The sequence below is a fragment of the Megascapheus bottae genome, chromosome 20 (assembly GCF_031878675.1).
Source record: "Megascapheus bottae isolate mThoBot1 chromosome 20, mThoBot2.hap1, whole genome shotgun sequence".
Classification (NCBI taxonomy): Eukaryota; Metazoa; Chordata; class Mammalia; order Rodentia; family Geomyidae; genus Megascapheus; species Megascapheus bottae.
This window is the reverse complement of record NC_143528.1, coordinates 12,693,470-12,712,108: the sequence shown is the minus strand read 5'-3', so window position 1 is coordinate 12,712,108 and position 18,639 is coordinate 12,693,470. Positions and strand designations below refer to the sequence as shown.

Here is an 18,639-nt window from a genome sequence, read left to right as displayed (position 1 = left end):
CCCCCTGCCTACTGGTTATGTGTCTTGAGAAAGGGGACTCAATGTCTCCGTGTTTCAGCTTTCCATTTATCATAGGAAGATAACAAAAATGCTTATCTCTTACGGCTGTTACAAAGATTCAAGGAGTTAATATTTACAAATTGCCAAAAATAATGCTATGCATTAGAAAGTACCAGTTACACTTAAAAGTGTGGCTGGATGGATGGGTAAACAGATGTCTTGCATCAGCATACATTAACAGTGCATGGGGGTCTCACTGTGATAATCCCACAAATGTGTACAGTACATTTTGAACAAGCTCACCCCCTCACCATCAGCAAATTGAGGCACATTTTGTTACCTGGAAAGATACAGATCAGTTAAGCTGGAGAGTTCACTCTACCTTGATGCCTCCTCTTTGATTATGGCTTTTTTTTTTTTTTTTATCGGTAGTGGGGCTTGAACTCTGGGCCTGGGCGCTGTACCTGAGCTCTTTAGCTCAAGGCTACCACCCTATCCCTGGAGCCACAGTCCCACTTCCCATTTTCTAGTAGTTAATTGGAGATTAGAGTCTCACAGACTTTAGTGCCCGGGGTTGGCTTTGAATCTCAATCCTCAGATCTAAGCCACCTGAGTAGCTAGGATTACAGGTATGAGCCACCACACCCAGCTTGATTATGACATTTTAAGGAACCTCAAGAAAAAAACAATAATCAAGAGAATATTCTAGGAATACACATTTTTTCTAAAATAACCAAAAAGAATTCACATGTCTATGACAGTCCAAACTTGATTTGAATCAATCTGTGGTTAAAAGCTAAATTAGCTACATTACAGACCCAGACCCAGAAGCTAGCTCAATGTCCAGCCAATCAGGTTGTTCAACCCAATCTCTAGCCAATCAGATTTCTCATTTCTATTACCCTCCTTTCATTACAAGAAAAAAAAATCACCATATTAGCCTTATTTCCTTGCAATAAAAGAATCTCCCTTAAGCATAACTAACTTTCTGGGATTCTTTTCATTTTCACACTATCTCCTTATCCCCAGATCACACTTCTGGTGGTTGACTAAATCAAACCAATACCAATCTTCTAGGAACTTGAGAGTCACTATGGTTCTGGTCTGTCCTATAAGACTCCATACACCAAGAGCACCTTTGCCTGATGGGAATTTTTCTGTTTCTAGACAATTAGTTTTTTCAATTCCGCCTGCCAAACTTTTAAGCCTTCCTTCTTGATTGGCAACTATTCCAAGTCCACTCTGCTAACTTAGTACTTGAGTCCAAAACTTCATATCCTACCCAATAATGGACACAGTCAACAGAATGAAAAAGCATTCCCAAAGGATGGAAAAACATATCTGCAAAAGCCTGCATCTTGGGACCAGGAGTTTGGCCTAGTGGTAGAGTGCTTGCCTAGCATGCACAAAGACCTGGGTTCAATTCCTTTGTTCCACATACACAGAAAAAACCAGAAATGGTGCTGTGGCTCAAGTGGAAGAGCTCTACCCAGGAGAAAGCCCAAGGACAGTCTTCAGGCCCTGAGTTCAAGCCCCAGGACTGGCAAAAAAAAGTCTGCATCTGATAAGAGGCAGACAAAACAAAACAAAAAACAGAAAATAACAAGTGTGGAGAAAATATGAAGAAAATGGAACTCTTACGTGCATCAGTTATGGAAAACAGTATAGTTATCTCTAAAAAATTCAAATTAGAGCTACAAAATGATTCAATAATGCCATTCTGTGGCATATTCCTTCCCCCCCAAAAAAATTAAAAGCACAGTCTTAAAGAGAAACTAGCATATCCATACTTAGAGCAGTACCAGTCACAAGAGTTCAAAATTGGAAGCAATCCCAGTGTCCACTAATAGATGAATGGAGAAGGAAAATGTAGCTCTACCATGTAGCAGAATATTATTCAGCTCTAAAAAGGGAGGAAATTTAACACATGCTATAACATCAATGAGAGCTGAAGATGTGTGCTAAGTGAAATGAATAGTCACAAAAAGACGTATAGTTCCAATTACACCAAGTATCTGGAGTAATCAAATACAAAGAGACAAGAAATAAAATGGTGTCTGTAAGAGGTCATGGTAAAGGGAGAACTAGGTTTCTGTAACGGGTATAGAATTTCAGTTTTGCAAAACTGAATTCTGGAGTTTGGTTGTATGACATAATGAATTTACTCTCAGCTCTTCCTATTCATAAGTTTCCAATCTACAGATTCAACCAACCATAGATATATAACATTTAGAAACAAGCTGGGTGCTGGTAAGTTAATCCTAGATACTTGGAAGACTATTTACATAGCATTAAATTGAAAGTAGATTTAGCAAATAACCAGCATGTCTTTTTACTCCAACTTCTGTACAAACTGCAGACAGTATTAACCAATGGCAGAAAACTTCCTGCACAGTGAGTTTCCGTGTGGAGCTCTACAGCTGTGTTCCATGGGTCACAGTTGAAGCAGAAGATGCAGCCCAATGACCTTTGTGGTTCATGACTATATGGCCATGAAATCTTATCTTCCTTTTGATCGCTACATAGTAGTAAGAATTATTTTAAGTGATGATTGATTTTTTTTTTAAATTTCAGATTCTCAGCTGGAATCCAATGCCTCATGCCTAGAAACCTAACTGATCTCAGGAGGCTGAGATCTGAGGTTCAAAACCAACCCTAGCAGTGAAGTCCATGAGACTTTTGTCCCGACTGACTAGCAGAAAACTGGAAGTGGAGGGATGGCTCAACTGGTTGATCACCAGCCTTGAGCAAAAAAAGTTAAGATATAGTACCAGCCCTGAGCTGAAGTCCCAGTACTGGCACAAATAAAATTTTCAGACATTCCTTTGCTTTCTTCCTCATCTTTAAGCTCATATTACTAATATATCTATTCATCTCCATAATTATTGTATTTATCCAGTATATTTTTTGGCCTATGAATTGTGACTATGCAGAATTTTCAAAGGGCAAGGACCATTTCACAATGGTCCTTGGTTTTCAGTTCCTCAGACACATACAATGGTATAACTAATTTACTGGTCTATGTTTTAGATGTTAGAAGAGTTTTAAAGCACAGATATAAAGGAGCATGAAATAGCTAAATACCAAACTCTAATGAAGTGAAGGCCACCATTTGATGGTAACAGACACTGTAATTTAAATAGACCAACACACTAGCTGAGTAAAAGGAAAGGATTTCTTTTCAAGCATTCTTCAACCTAGAAGTTGCACTTGTCACCCAACAAAGAACAATTGTTTATGTAAGTCAGCCTGCCAGAAAAGCAGAAAGAATAAGCAAGCTAATAAAAGCAGGGAATTTTACAAAGCTGTGTGGGAGCAGCATGATAACTCCAAACACCCAGCCCTTGTAGGGATTTGCCCAAACTTAATGCAAAGAAATCCTGGCCAGTCAATCAGAAATCTGAGATCTAAAGATCCTGGTTCAAAACCATCCAGGGAAGAAAAGTCTGTAAGATTCTTCCAATTAACCAACAAAAAGCCAGAAGTGAAGGTATGTCTCACTGGTAGAGATCCATCCTTGAATAGAAAAGAAAGTAAGAGCAAGATTTGCATTCAAAACCGTGTGCATTACATACACATGCACATGCATGCACTTGTGCATGTGTGCTTACACACACACACACACACACACACACACTCACACACACAGGAAATCTTGAACAACTCAACACAGAAAATGAAGATGTCTAAACTTGGAAATGTATTGGCTGGAAAGAAGGCACCGAATGTTCTCTGTAGTTGACCTATCAACCTGATACGAGTACAAAGAACTAAACACCCCTTGGGCCATTAATAGGGAAAATTTCTCACCAACTGGTAACTGCCATGCCCACAAAGCAGAAGCCATTCTTGAATAAAGTCTCTCTGACGGCTTGATGGACAAAGGAGATCTAATTATCCAGCCTAAGTTTGTGTCTTCCATCCCCACTCCCAGGTAGCATGAAAAATCTGTTCTCAGAGAAGCAAAACCACACCCTAGAATTCCTTGCAACTCACCAATGGAAAAAAAAATGAGATAATCACTACCAGAAAGAAACATTCTTGTGGAAAGAGGGCAGGCTACACACACCTGCTCAGCCTAAAAGAAAAAAAAAAAAAAAAGCATGATGGAGCCCAGTGGAAAATGTACAATCACTGGAGAGTAATTAATCCAGAAAAGGATGCACTGAGCCCTCAGGGTGTTCGCCTACCTTGAAGCATTAACCGTTATTAACCTCAGCTTCCACAGAATTACAATCGGTTATCATTCTGTATTGAATACCTACCAAGAATCTGCTACTGTGCTATTGGTTGCTATGGAGACATGCAGGAAAAATGCATGAGACTTGCCCCTGAACTCCAAGGAGTTTACTCTTTCTTCTTCCCTCCTTCTCTCCCTTCCTCCCTTCTTGATTGGTCAATCCATTTATTTATTTATTTATTTATTTATTTATTTATTTATTTATTTATTTATTTGATAGTGATACTAGAGAATTGAGCTCAGGGCCTCAAGGGTGCTAAACTACTTGAGCCACTGTCCAGTTCTTTGTTTTTCTTTATCCTTTTTAAGATAGGTTCTTAGACTTTGGGGTGATATTCTCAATGGTGATTTTCCTATCTCTGTCACCTGCAGAGTTGATTTTCAGGATGAGCAGTCTCACTCTTTTCCCAGTCTAGCCTCGAACCACAATTCTATTTCTATATCACAAGTAGCTGGAGTAACAAGCATAAGTGATTGTGCTTTCTTGAAGAGATGTAAACATGGACTCCTTTGAAAGCAATGCAAGACACATTGTTGTGAAAAACTAGAAAAGCATGAAAAGAGTATAAAACCACCAGCAGGCCTGATGCAGAAGAGTACTTCATATTTCAAACTACTAGCTTCTTTTTAAAGCATTTCTTGTTCATTTATGTACCAGGCATGAAGGTTGAGGTGCTTTTTTTTTTGCCAGTCCTGGGCTTAAGCTCAGGGCCTGAGCACTGTCCTTGGATTTTCTCAAGGATAGAACTCTACCACTTGAGCCTCAGCACCACTTCCAGCTTTTTTCTATGTATGTGGTACTGAGGAATCGAACCCAGGTCTTCGTGCATGCTAGGCAAGCACTCTACCACAAGGCCAAACTCCCAGCCGAGTTGAGGTGCTTTATTTTTGAAAGATGGTTTCTACCTATAACTATCCAGTTAACTTATTTCTTGAGAATCTACTAGGTGCCAGGCACATGATCTGTAATTACACAAGCTAAGTGTGCCTTTATCTTTAAGGAGTAAATGGGACACACACACACACACACACACACACACACACACACACACACACGGTTGCTTACAAACTTGTGCTAATCCTGACAAAGGAGAGACCTAGACCTATAACTTAGTTCCTTTTATACATGGAGCTGATTGTACCTTTGTGTTAAAGAGCAAAATCCAGAATATGGTAGGAATGCAGACTTTGTGAGAACCAGTCTCATCAATGTACGAGGAAGCCTTTGGTGTTCATTCTGTGCACCTGCTGATTCAACTTACAATAACTCAACCCTCAAAGTCCTTAAGGAAAAGAATTCCCTGTCCCTGGCCATGTTTTAGCATCTTGCACAGAGCCAAATAAAAAATAGGCAATTTATAACTACCCAGTGAACTAAAGAATTTTCCTAGTCTTAGTCAAAAAGTATGTAAAACTTAAACAGACCTAAATGTTGTATATATGCTGCTTGCAAGCCAGCAATTACTTAAAATATTAGAACAGGAGGGCAGGAATTAGTTTCAATACTCTATTTATAAGAGGCCTTGTGTTTGCAGGTTCTGTCCACAAACTCATGGGATGAGGCCAACTGTTAATTTGCCTTTGGCATGAAAAACTATAAACTTGTGTTGTTGATGCATGCGCTTTGTTCCATTTGCCAAACTGTGTGTTTGGGGTAGGAAAAGAGTTTCTCCCACTGGATATTGCCCAATATTCCTTCTCCCTCACCAACTCCACCTCTAGATCCTTATTCAAATTAGTTAAAAAGATTCTCTAAATGCAATTTCCCAATGCAAGCTGTAATTTTCAAAATGCCACGTAGAAAAGCCCATGACAAGACTATGAACAATGAGGCTGGGGACAAATAGCGTTCCTGAGCTTGGGCTGAGTGGACCATGTTACAGAACAGAATATACACTATGTTATTTTGGTTCATCTGCTTGTCAGAATGATTACTTCTATGGACAAAAAAAAAAAAAAGAGTTCTACTTATGATGCTGGTTTTCCTTGTCTACTGAGAATCAGTGCAGAAGGAGTCTTAAGAAGGACCCAACCCCAGAATAGACTTAATCTCCTTTGCCCAGCATGCCAAGGAAGAAGCAGTGGGTTGAAATTAAAGTTACCCAAGACACAACTTTAAAAAGAAAAAAACATCTCTCACTTTCACCTAGAAGCAGACTATGTGGAAACTGTAAAATGTTTGCCTGCCCTAACCAGATGAGACTCCTTCCTCGGGCCTGTCACTTCTGAGTGACATAAGTCATTTCAACATAGACTTGCATCTGAAGAGGAAACCGAAAAGGAGAAAAACTGAGAGATTTTCTTCTTCTTTTTTTTTTGCATCATAATTGCTTCCCCAGGCACTATGGCTTCTCACAAAACTGCTTTGAGTCTTTAAGGTGATGTTTACATTAACACTCCATGCTTCTTGCCTGCAGTTGCTTTGTTTTCTAGTCAGCAGGACATGTCCTTCCTTAACCTATGATGCTGTTTTAAATTAGGGCAAGCTGATGGACACAGAGATTTGGTGCGTGCCATCATTATAAATGTGGGTGAGTCTGTAGACAGAGGTAGGTGGTTACTTTGGCAGCAATGGGTAAGCCAGAGCCTAGACTCTTCCTTACCTTCCCAGGAAGAGGATGCACAACACTTCAACACATGACATGGCCACGAAGCCTCTTGCTCTCACAGAATGTTATGTCAAGAAGGTTTTCCAGAACATAAGTAATAGATTTCTAAGGATTCAATCTCACATGGCTTCTCCCATGAATAATTGCAACAAGACGACAGAAAAGTTAAAACCATCCTGAACATGTACCTTTGTCCCTTTCAAGTCACAGCTACTCTTACAAAACAATCTAAAGAAACCCTCATTTATTACAGAAACGATGGCCCAAGAAGGTCATCAGATGACTCTGTCTGTCTCTCCACACAGGGGAAGTGGGAAGGAACACCATTACCATATCACATGAAGCAAAATCCTTCTCCAGGGTTCTGAGCACATATCACATACATGAAAAATCTCGTCATTAGAAACAGTATCCATTGAACAGATGAGTTTATGAGAAGTAACCAACTTAACCTCTTCCATTACTAAAAGACACTACACATTTCCCACCTTGGAAAACTGCCTGCCATAATTCCCAGTGTTGCTCATACTGGTACCAGATCAATACTGGGCTTCATTCATAATAGTGCCCTGATTTGCCTACACCTTGAGACCTGCTAGATTTCAGCATGTTGGGATTCCAGGTAAGCTCCCCAGAAGAACTCAGGAAGAACTAGAAATCAGCTTATGGTCCCAAGCCTGCCCTCTTAGCTCCTCACAAGGGAGACCCAACGACTCAAAAGGTAATGTCACCAAGACTTAGAAAACTCTGCTCTCTCTGATGGGAACCTATTTTACTTTGAAATCTTAATTTTTTTGCCAGTCCTGGGGCTTGAACTCAGGGCTTGAGCACTGTCCTTAAGACTTTCTCAAGGCTAGAGCTCTACTACTTGAGCCTCAGCACCACTTCAGCTTTTTTCTATGTATGTGGTACCGAGGAATTGTGTATGCTAGGCAAGCACTCTACCACTAGGCTAAACTCCCGGCCCTGAAATCTTAATTTTAATAAAAATATTAGTTAAGAGTACAAAATGAAATGTTTTTTCAGTGAAAAAATACACTGCTCTAAAGGGATAATTTGACTTATTTTAAATAACAATATTTCTCCCCCACCCCGTGTTCTCCGTGTTCTCTTAGGTTTTAGTTATCAAACTTTTCTACCAAAAATTCTGAAAATGTTATGTTTTTGTTTTGATCCTAAAGAGTTGGAAACTAGAACTTTTGAGGTTCCTACCTGATTTGAGCTATATGTAATCCAAGGGTTTTAGCATAACACACTGGACCAAAAACTCAGATCTCACCCTAGCTCCTAATTAAACTCTTTCCTGAGTCATGTTACCAGGATTTCTCAGAGCTCTAAGATCCTTGAGTGACAAAGTTTTTCTCTACGACTCAGGTGGTGTTTCCAGGTCTGGGCAGGACTGATTCCTCTGGGGTATAGATGTCACTGACACATGTAACAGCAAAGGGTGGTTTCTGCCTACATAATAATGAGCCTCCCCATTGGTCTCTGTTGCTCATCTCATTTCAATAAAGAAGTGTTAGGAAAGTCTTCTTATCCCATTTATGGAGAAGAGTAAGCTAGAGACTCAACCACAGTGAATGGCTTACTCAAAGCTACTCAGCCAGTGGGAGAGAGAAGTGAGATATGAACTAGGATTTCTGACACTAAAGCTATGCAAATCTGGGGTGCACATACAATACCAATGCTTTAGTCCCACGCTCTGCTTGGTTTCTATGCCCCTTGTATGTTCAAGAGCACAGATTTGGGGCTGAGCTGTGAAGAGATCTATAGTATCCTCAGGCAAATTATTTCAGCCCTGATCTCTGTTTTGTTGTCTGTGGGCTAGGCTGGTAATTCTTCCCTCATCAGGTTGTTCTAAGGATTAAATGAGTTATTAAATCTAACATCCTAAAGTACACTTGGTCCATAGAAAGTACTATATAAATGGGAACTCATTTTAGCTGCTCAATTGCTCATTCATTCAATGAGTTAGAACTGTAGCCAAAGGACCAGAGTCTGCAGTTATCTGAGGCTATGGAAGGTGTCTATTAGGCAAGGTGGGCAGCTAAGGCAATCCCAGAACAAAGAGAGCAGTGGTCCTGAGAACAAGCCCCTGTTAGATCAGACCGTAGCCTGGGAGGCCTTGATGTTCAAAGTCAAAATGTGGCAGTATCTTCTCTCTGTGGTCAATCCCCCTGTCTCTGACATCAATCTAGAAGACATCTGCTCAGACAGAACAATGACACAGATAGAGAAAGCCTGCCATTTTTCTTTTCTTTTTTTCTCTTTTCTTAAGCAGCAGGTTTCTCCTTTCACTGATAAAAATCAGTTTTGCTTTCACTGAGGGAGAACTTTTTCTTCTCTTCCAGAATTTAAATTCCATGCACAGCTCACTAGCTTCAAAAAGGCATTTACTTTTTGGAGCTTTTCAAAGGTACTTTAAACTGGTAGGACGTCAGAGAGGCAGTGAAGAAAGCTGTGAGTTCCAGGATACTAGCATGAAACTTCTATATTTTTTTCCTTAATAACCCACTTGTGCAAAGATTCCGCTTTTCTAATTTTGGCACCAAAGTCTACTCACCATCACACTGTGAGTTTGAGCACGTACTCAGCTTAGCTCATTTTGCCTCTCTAAATCTTGTAGCCTAACCTCCTCTGGCTCTCTTTTGCATGCTTAAACAAAACAAGGTGTCAGAGTTTCCTTAAAAAAATGCTTGCAGAAGACAAGTACTTCTGCGTGATGTGGGCAAAAAGAGCACCAGATTCTAAAATCATGGGAACTCAAAAAAAGCAAGGGCTCCACAGTGCTTTGTGTGTGTGTGTTTGGTTGTTGGGAGGACTGGGCTGGGCCCATATTTTCTAAGCATCTGTTCTTCCACTGAGTTACAATCCCAGTCCCTGGTGTTTCTTTGAAAAATTTATTTCAAATAGCCAATCCAAGCAGGGCCCTGCTGACAGGTTTGCTTGCAGAGTCTGAAATATGTCCTGGGAAATTTACATAAAAGCACCAGGGCCTTCAGCAGACACTGGTCCCTAGAAGGCAGGATTTAAGAGTGGGCCTCATATACAGCAAAAACAAAGGTTTCTAAGAGGCCCTGAGCCCACAGATCCTTTACAGCCAGACTGTACCTTCCCACACAGACACTGGTACTCACCTTGACTTGGGAGGGGGAGGAGGTGGGGAGAATGTCTCCATCCCACTTCTGTCCTTGGGAAACTCAAAGGCAAAAGAGGCTGATTTGCTCATCCCAGTCCCAGCTTTGCCATTCTGCCCAGAGGAGCCATCACTGGGGTGGAGTCGATGCCAGGTAGAGGAGTTTGAAAGGTCTACCATGCCATTTTCTGCCTTTCTTCCCCAGCTTTGATTCAACAGTTCCTGCTCCACCTCTTCCTCTTCCTCTATTCGACTCCAGGCACCAGTCTGGTACTTGGGCCTCCTCTGGTCCAAGGCTGAAGAGGAAGCAGCAGGCGCGGGACACCTGGCAGGCTCATTGACGACACTGTTGGCTGGATAGGAAGCAATGAGCTCAGCGGGGCCCCGAGAAGAAGGCTGCGTCCCAGTGCCACTGCCACTGGAGCTCCCATCACTGAGGTCGGCCAGAGGCGAGGTGGATGGTGATGCTGGGGACCCTCCAGGGCTACTTTTGGACAACTTGGGGGGAATGGCAGGCCTCCCCTTGGGTGTGCTCTCAGTCAGACCATGAGCCTGGCTCTCTCTGGAGCTGAGTCCCTGCCGTGCTGATGTCTCCCCTGTAGTAGCTTCTAAGTCTTGGTTAACTGGTCCATGTGGCCACTGTACCCCTACTGCAGAGTCAGGGCTGCTCAGATAGATGGTCCTATGGTCCTCTTCCGGGTGGGCAGCCATGACTGTAATGGTGGCTGCCACCTGAGGAGCCATATCTGAGCCTTCTTTGTCCTGGCCCCATCCAGATGCTACTTTCTGAGCCCAAGTATCCCCTGCCCATCCTTGGCCATGGGTTTGGCCCTGAGCAGTTGCTGTCTGATCTGCCTTGGCCTGTGGCCTCGAAGGCACTGAAACTGCTTTCTTCCTCTTAGTGCTCTCAGCATAGATGGGTTCAGGCTGTACTGCTTCCCTAGGCTGGGCTGGAGATTGGGGTTCCACAGACAACCCAGGGCATTTGCTAGAGGTCATTACACGGCAGCCAGAGTTCTGCTGCTTCCCCGGGGCAGGTTCCTTCATGAGGGAGCAGTAATCGCTCTCCAGGTGTGGGGCAAAGGGGCTGCTGGTGCCGCTGCTGCTGCCACAGGACAGGCCATCCGAGCTGGCAGCCTCTGAGGTCAGCTTCTTAGAGACCAGATGGGGTGGGTTTGCTGAGGGACCCTGGCCACAGTACTCCCTGGGGAAGCCCAGAACCCGCTTCTCGCCTTCCCCTGGCTGGGCACACACTCCCTGCTCCCAGCATGTAGGTGAGCAGTCCTCTCCACCATGCCTGCCCCGGGAGCCTTCTGTATTCAGGGTGTCCTTGCCAACTGGGCTTCCTGGGCAGCAGTCCAGGATGGAGCAGTATTCTCCTCCTTCGCTGTCTCCTGAGGGTGAGCACCTTTGATCACTGTCATCCTCAGAAGGCAGGGATGCCCGCAAGGGCTGTGGAGATGGGCAGGGCCTAGGGCCCTTGTGACAGCCAGATGTCATCCCAGAAAAGGCAGCCAGTTTCTGGCGGAAGCTCTCCTGAGCAGAGGGCAGCTCCTGGTAGGGAAATGAAGGTTTCGCTTCCCTCCCTGTCTTCTCCTCTGGGAAGCTTACTGGGTGGAAGGCAATGCTTCTTTCCCCTTGGTCTAGGCTGTGCAAGCCGACCATGGCATAGGCAGGGGGGCAGTGAGAGCTGCCATCTGAGCCGGCAGCAGGACCAGCAGGCTTCTGCACTCCTCGGAAGCTGCCCAGGTAAACTATGGGTACATCATCCTGCTTTGGGTGGGGCAGCTTGCTGGGGGTTCGTCTCCAGATGACCTACACAGACCCAAAGGTTAAAAGATTTACATTAGAACATATTAGAGCATGTGCCAGGACATTGTCAACCACTGTGTATGGGGAAACTTGGGAGGTGTGGACTCTGGGCAAGCAACATCCCCCGCCCCTCCTCTAACCTCCCCACAGATTATGTTCATTGCTATGGCTTCCAGAGCCATTTATCTTTCCAGACACTGTGCTTCCTTCTCAGGGTCTGTATTGCTTTTGGCTTAAGTCCATAAGGTAAGAAAACAAAAATAAACCAAAACAAAAACTCTGAAAAAGAAAAAAAATGAATTATTTTGCCTTTTCCTTTACAATTTCTAGATGAGCTAGTTCTTCTCTAGGCCTGGAAAATATAACTTGAGACTTCGGGGCTTTATTTTTGCTATGTGCTGGCTGATTTCTTTCGTCCTTTTTTAGGGGATAACCCTGCCCAAACACATTCTGGAGAAATAAAATCAGAATGATTCCTAAAACACCTGGTGATCAGGGCAGCTCCAGAAGCTTTGAGATGGGTCTGGACTTTCGTTGGTAAACCATGGCAAACAGCTGTTCTCTCTTTTAGTTAACAGTGGTGCCCTCAGCCCTAACCTGCTTAAGTGGTTGGACTAGTTGGGCTACAAAATGTGGATTAGTCATTCCCATCAAAGAAATCACTGTCCCCTTTCTTTCCCTTTCAAAGCTCCTCACTTCCTCACTTTTAGAAGCAGTCTGGAAGTATGGCTTGCATCTGGATTATTTCCCAAGACTCTGAACTTCAACCTTGGCTTACATAGGTGAAGGTTGAAGGGGTCGAGAATAGCTTGGTGAATGGGTGTAATCAGCTCAAAGGAAACAGAACAGCCCCAAGAGGGACACAGTCTTCACTGCAACCACAGGAAATGCCGGTCTTCATTAAGCATCTCCTGCCTTAAAATTGACCTTTGTTTGGGCATAGGCTGACCACATGTCTGGACTACTTGGGCAAATAAAATCTAGAGCATGCAAAAAGGTCAATCTGAAGCAAGAAGTTGTTGGAATGTCTTGAGAGTATAGCCTCTGACATGTGTCCAGTGGCCTGGGTGTACAAACCCTCAATAATTACACCTTTGTAAGGGTTACCAGTGAGATGAACAGAAGGGCCTAATTTCTAGGAGTGTACCTGCTTTAATTATCTTAGATCAAAGCTAGCAAAACCCAAACTTTTAAACTGGAAATATGAATACTGGCTGGTATTAGATGATCATAAGCCATTGCTGGTAATATTTTAAGTGTGATAATGGCATTGTGATTTTATGTATATACATATATATATCATTAAGCTCATAATTTTTAAACATTCTTATAGAGCTTTATTATATTAATATTGCATTTATGATTATTATGTGATATGTATTATTGTTTATTGGTTAATAATTTCTGAAAACATCCAGTACTGACTGGGACTGAAACTAAAGGCCTCACTTCCACTTGGTTTTTTTGTTTGTTTGTTTTTTGTTTTTTGTTTTTGTTTTTTGTTTTTTTGCTGGTTAATTGGAGATTAAGATATTTTTCTCCTGGGCTAGTTTCAAACCATAATCCTCAGATCTCAGTTTCCTGAGTATGTAGAATTACAGGTGTGAGCTACCAGCGTCTAGTTTAAAAGGTTTTCTTTCTTTCTTTCTTTCTTTCTTTCTTTCTTTCTTTCTTTCTTTCTTTCTTTTGTCTGCCTTTATACACATCATTGCAGGAAACTGAATTAATAGTTATTAGCTTAAAGGGATGGAAAAAAAAAGGAGGGTACAAAGAGGTTAACAGCAAGAAGCCAGGGAAGAACAATCTCTGGGCAAGCCCATGGGCTGTCATCCTGCAGGAGTCTTGCTCTAACAGCCCTCTCTGGCTGCCATCCAGCCACCTCATGTTAGAATAGGAGCAGCCCCTGTAAAAATTCCACAGGGGTTAGTCAGCCTCACCTGCGGGACTTCAGCATTCAGACTAGCCTCTGTCCACACATCGGAGGCCTCAGAGCTCATCATGGTGGGCTTCACAGCAATGGTAGGCTTGGAGTAAGGTGAGCTGTCATCTTCCAGGCGACAGTTCTCAGGCCTGGGGGGCAAGCGAGGGGGAGGGGGCAGGCTCCCTGCTCTGGACTGGGGATGGCCAGTGGCCAGCTGGTGGTCACTCCGCAGGCAGAAGCAGTTCTTGCAGGACCCGGGCTTCCAGATGTGTTCCACAAAGTCATTGCACGCAGACATTTTTGGGCTCTCAGGGTTCATTCGGATGGTCTGGAGCATTGTAAGCCGATAGTGTGTTGGTTCATTTTGTGCCCAGTTCTCTGGTGTAGTCTTGTAGGAGGCAGAGGTGGGTCCTAGAGCAACCTCCTGGAAAGGCAGAATGCTGGCCTGATTAGGGTCTACCTCTCCAGATGATGGGTGCGCTAGCAATTAGAGTCTGATTAGCAGATTGGGGGAAAAGGGTAGGAAGAAGGCAAGAAAGTAAGATGAGTATTTCATTCATTCTGGGGACCTTATCACTTCTCACAAGGCTCTGCCATACTTGCTAATGAAGAGGCCTTCTTAGACTCTGTGAAAACTAACCCTAGCTCTATTGCTTTAAGAGGAAGCAGAAAAGACTTTTCTAAAATACTGAATTGTGGGGGAAGTTACAAGGACAATCAACAACCACCACCACCAACACAACAAAGTAACTTTGAGGTGACTGTCAGTCACACATTTTGTGAAACATGGAGGAAGAGGGGAAGTATGAGCCACTCAGAGCAACAAAAACCACAGAGTAGTATGGCAAATAAAACCAATAGCTGTCAGATGATAACTCTCCATTTTTGTCAGTTTTTCTGAAAAAGTTATTAAGTAGCTGGAGAAATAAAGTTTCTATTCCGTAAATATGGAACAAAGTACGATTTTTGACCAACAGCTATATGAGAAGAAAAGTACCCTTGGGCCCTCACATTGCCTGAAATGGACCCTGTAATATATATTTCTGAATAGGTAGATTGTTGTGGTCTTGGCCTGACCCCCAGGGAAACCCTGTCAGGAGGTTTGGCATCTTGGGAATTCTTCCCCCTCCCTTTACTTAATATACTTCATTCAACTCCTGAGCTGACAAAGCTGAGGAGGAAAACAGGACAGAAAGGCATGGATGCTTCAGTCTCCCTCTAGGCACTCGGGGACAGAATGGGAGAGGAGGTTATCAGATAGCTATTTTATACTAGGATAGACCTGAAGACAAGGGGATCAACTTTCCAGAATCTATTGCTACTGAGAATAAAGCTGAAAGCCCAGTTTGCCCCACAATCCCTGGCAGAATTCACTCTTTAAGAGGTGCTCAGAGGGCTGCAAACATTAAGCAGTTCACCTGAATAGCAAACAGATGGTAAACCTACAACAAAGAAACTGAGACTTGCCCATTGGTGCTGAATTTGTTGGTTGGGGTAGAGGGGGAGAAGCCAGCTTTGCTGGGTCACCTCAGCACCACTTCAGGATCTGAGCAGGACACTCACTGCTCACTTTCTCCTAGGGAAATGTACTGCCAGCCCATCAGGAGAACGTTTCCACAAAGAAAATTTTCTCGAGACCCTGAGACAATCCTCATGGAGTGGGAAGGGTTTTGCTGTGGGGGCTGAACTCACTTTGTATTATGAGAGTTTGCATGAAGTTGATGGGCTTCAAACAAGACTAACAAGGTGGACTGTGCCAGGAATTCCCACAATCGTTTCAGAGACCTCTTGAGAAGCCCTCTCTTTCTTGTCTCCCACACTCACTCATTGCTTTAGTCAATGAGTGCTGAAGCTAATAGTGTTTCTTTTCCCTCTATAGTAAACGGGGATGCGTGCATGCCCATGACATTTTTAAGCTACAGAATTGTTGGTGAGGCTTTCCTTTAAATACACCCAAGTAGTAGTTTCTTTCCCAGCCAAATTTACCAGAAGAGGTCACTGGCCTTCAACAAGACAGGTTTCTCTTTTTCCTGCAGTGTCAGGCCACAGAGAGCTGCAGGTTTGCTGCTAATTCTAATGTATATTAGGTCTTCAGTGATGGGAAGAAGGTCACTCTTGAGAATCTGTTGTGTGAAGGCAGGCTAAATCTTCCCCCTGCCTCTCAGGGGATTCTGAAAGACAGCAGACAGCAGCGCTTCCTCCTAGCTCTAGGTCAGGCTAGGCTCAGGACCCTCACATCTAACCACTTCCTGGAGGGGCTAACACCCAATTGCAAAAATTTGGGGTGGTTACATCTTATTTTCTCCCCAGCAAGTAGCCCAGAACACAGTGTTGTCACAGGGAGACAAACACTCCACTCTCAGAGGTCCCTCTCATTTGGCCTTGCAACCCTGACAGTTTGGGAGGCTCTGGATTACTGTCATGCTGGATGTTTCCTTGAGACCTCTGGCTTCATTTGTGATTACTCTCTCAGTTTCCCTGACCCACTCAGAAAGTCTCTGCAGGTTGGAGGAAACTTTCACCACACAATTGCCCACACACAAAGACTTTAATCAGACATCATTAAATGGAGGGAAACAAATGCAATCCTGGGCTCCCTGGCATGGTGGACTCTCTTTGTCCTGTTGACACTGGTTTTTCAGTCCCAGCAAAATTTACTACAGTGTTGGTAGAGCCAGTTAAGAGTCTCTTCCAATCTCTTTTGTGCTTGGAATCAGCTCCTATTTGTTTTCAGTAAAAGGCAGTGAAACATACAGTGACACAGAGCAGGAGCAGAGCTGGCTTGCCCAGGCAGTGCCAGCTCTCCACAGCCTGGGAATGGCACCTTCCCAGCCCACATTCCTTCCTTGAAGGGGAGGGGAGAGAAGGCAGCCCTCAGAATTATGCAAATTCCCTCATTTTAGTGGGAGGCTGCAGGGTAAGATTAGAGAAAAAAAAAGGGTCTCAGCATTCTTTCTGATCCAACTTGTGATAAAATAGCTTTGCCTCTGCAAACTTCTGAACTGGATTTGTGGCTACAACTCACAAGACTCAGCTGTCAGATAACTCCTACCCCACTTCAAAAAGAATCTGAAGAATAAGGGTAGCCAGATCCATAAAACTAAATGTTTAGATTCTGGCACAGCTGCTTCTAGCTACTAGGGAGGCTGAGATCTGAGGATCTTGGTTCAAAGCCAACCTGTGCAGAAAAATCAATGAGACTTAAACAAATGATAAACTAAATATTTGAGCTCAAAAGTACTCATCATATTTTTATCAGAAGTCGAGTGTATGCCTTACTCTGAAGTGACAGAATTCCAGAAAACTCTCATCTTAAAAAAAAATCATATGCATTGCATTTAAATTCGTGCAATGCCTGGAAAAGGAACTATGTACAGAAAGCGTCTGGATTTCAATACATTCCAGGTGACCAGACAGAAAGGACATATAACCTTAACAATCCCCCCGTCCCCTGCCGCAGAGCTACACACAGAAGGTAAATTACAACATTTATACAACTCTTTATTTTCTGTTTTCTTTCTTTAATGCTATGTAATCTGATCTCAGTGGGAGAAACATGCTTTTGTACCCACTACAGTCTAAGGACTGGCTAGCAAACTAACTGCAGAATTCCCTCGGACTTCCTGTCAAAATTTCCTTCTTACAAAAGGGATTGTTCAATCTCAATTCATTCAGACCAGCGGCTCAATCAAGCTTTGCAGCCCCGAGTCTAGACTCAACCTTGCCCCTAGACCTCTGGGCTTTGCAACAGACTCGTTAAAACCATGTGCTGCCTAGAGGTTTACTGGGGAGAAACACAGAGCGAGTCTGGAGGCTGTGTGCCGCCTCCCTTCTCATTCACAGCTCTCACAAGTGGTGAGGTTCTATTTCCGTGTGTGTGTGTGTGTGTGTGTGTGTGTGTGTGTGTGTGTATGTGTCCTTGGCTAGGGGTGGGGGTGGGCAAGCAAATCTTAAGATCATGCTGGCCCGATGCGTTTCAGCGGGAGCACCACTCTCAGAAGAGGAGCATCACCTCCTTTCCTCTGGAGACCTGCCGCCACCCTGGATCCCACAAGCCATCACCCCCGGCGGGGATGTGGAGGGGGGGGGGGGTCCGCTGGCCCCAGAAGCCCAGGAGGCCTCCGCCTCTCTCCGTGCCTTTGACCACACAGTTTCCAAACGCACCCCGCAACCACAGCATCCGGACCCACAAGACTAGTCAAACCATCGCAGCAGCGGGTCCTCCGCCCCCCGAAACTCCGAGGAAAGTTTCCCCGTTTGGAAAGTGCACGTTTCCCGAAAAAATCGAAAACACCCCCAGGGGCTCCTCAGTCTTCCCGGGGCCCCGCGCTGGCACCCCCCGGGCGCCACCACAGCGCACGCGGTCCGGACGCTCCGCCGCCGCGCCCCGCCGCCTGTCACCCCGCGGGACGCCGACAGGGGCGATCCGCGCTCCAGCACAGCCCCGGCTGCAGCCACGTTTGCCAGACAAAAAGAAGCCGAATGTGCAGCGGGCGTCACGGACTCACCTCCGGACCGCGCTCCTCCCGCCCAGCCGTCGGTGTCCCTGCGGTCCTCTGCCCGGCCGGGCGCCAGGGAGCATTGTTTGGAGAGTGTCTGCGCGCGGTGTGTGCCCCGCCACGGGCCGGTGTCGTCTGCCCCGGGCTCGGCGGCCGGCTGGCAGCTGCGAGCGCGGCTCCGCCCCCTTCGCCTCCGGTTACGCCGCCCGCCCGCCCGGCTCCCGCCGCACCTCCGCAGTCCCCCGCCGCCGCCCCCACGCGCCCCAGGCCCGCGCGCCCCGCGGCTCGGCTCGCGCGCGCCTGCGGCGTCCTCCACTACCGGCCCCGGGCCTCGGGCTCGGGCGCCCTCGGAACTCCCGCCGCACCCGCCCTCCCGCGGGCCACAGCCAGGCTCCGCCCCCAGCTTCAGGCTGGGCGCCCGC

At 44.9% G+C, this 18,639-nt stretch overlaps 1 protein-coding gene across 3 annotated transcripts in view; it reads right to left on the bottom strand.

Annotated features, from left to right (window-relative positions):
• The window catches only part of Prag1 (PEAK1 related, kinase-activating pseudokinase 1), a 40,960-nt gene extending 22,536 nt beyond the window's left edge, over window positions 1-18,424 (bottom strand). For 2 of the 3 annotated variants that reach the window (XM_090353981.1, XM_090353982.1), the window contains exons 1-3: window positions 18,227-18,424; window positions 13,735-14,142; window positions 9,987-11,800 (exon numbers count right to left, since the gene is read on the bottom strand). In XM_090353981.1, coding sequence (XP_090210107.1) covers window positions 9,987-11,800; window positions 13,735-14,055 — 2,135 coding nt within the window. In that variant the 5' untranslated portion in view covers window positions 14,056-14,142; window positions 18,227-18,424. Of the gene's footprint in view, window positions 1-9,986; window positions 11,801-13,734; window positions 14,143-15,704; window positions 15,890-18,226 lie in introns of all 3 variants that reach the window. The other variant, XM_090353980.1, reaches the window with a different exon arrangement.
• Between the last annotated feature and the right edge of the window lie 215 nt (window positions 18,425-18,639).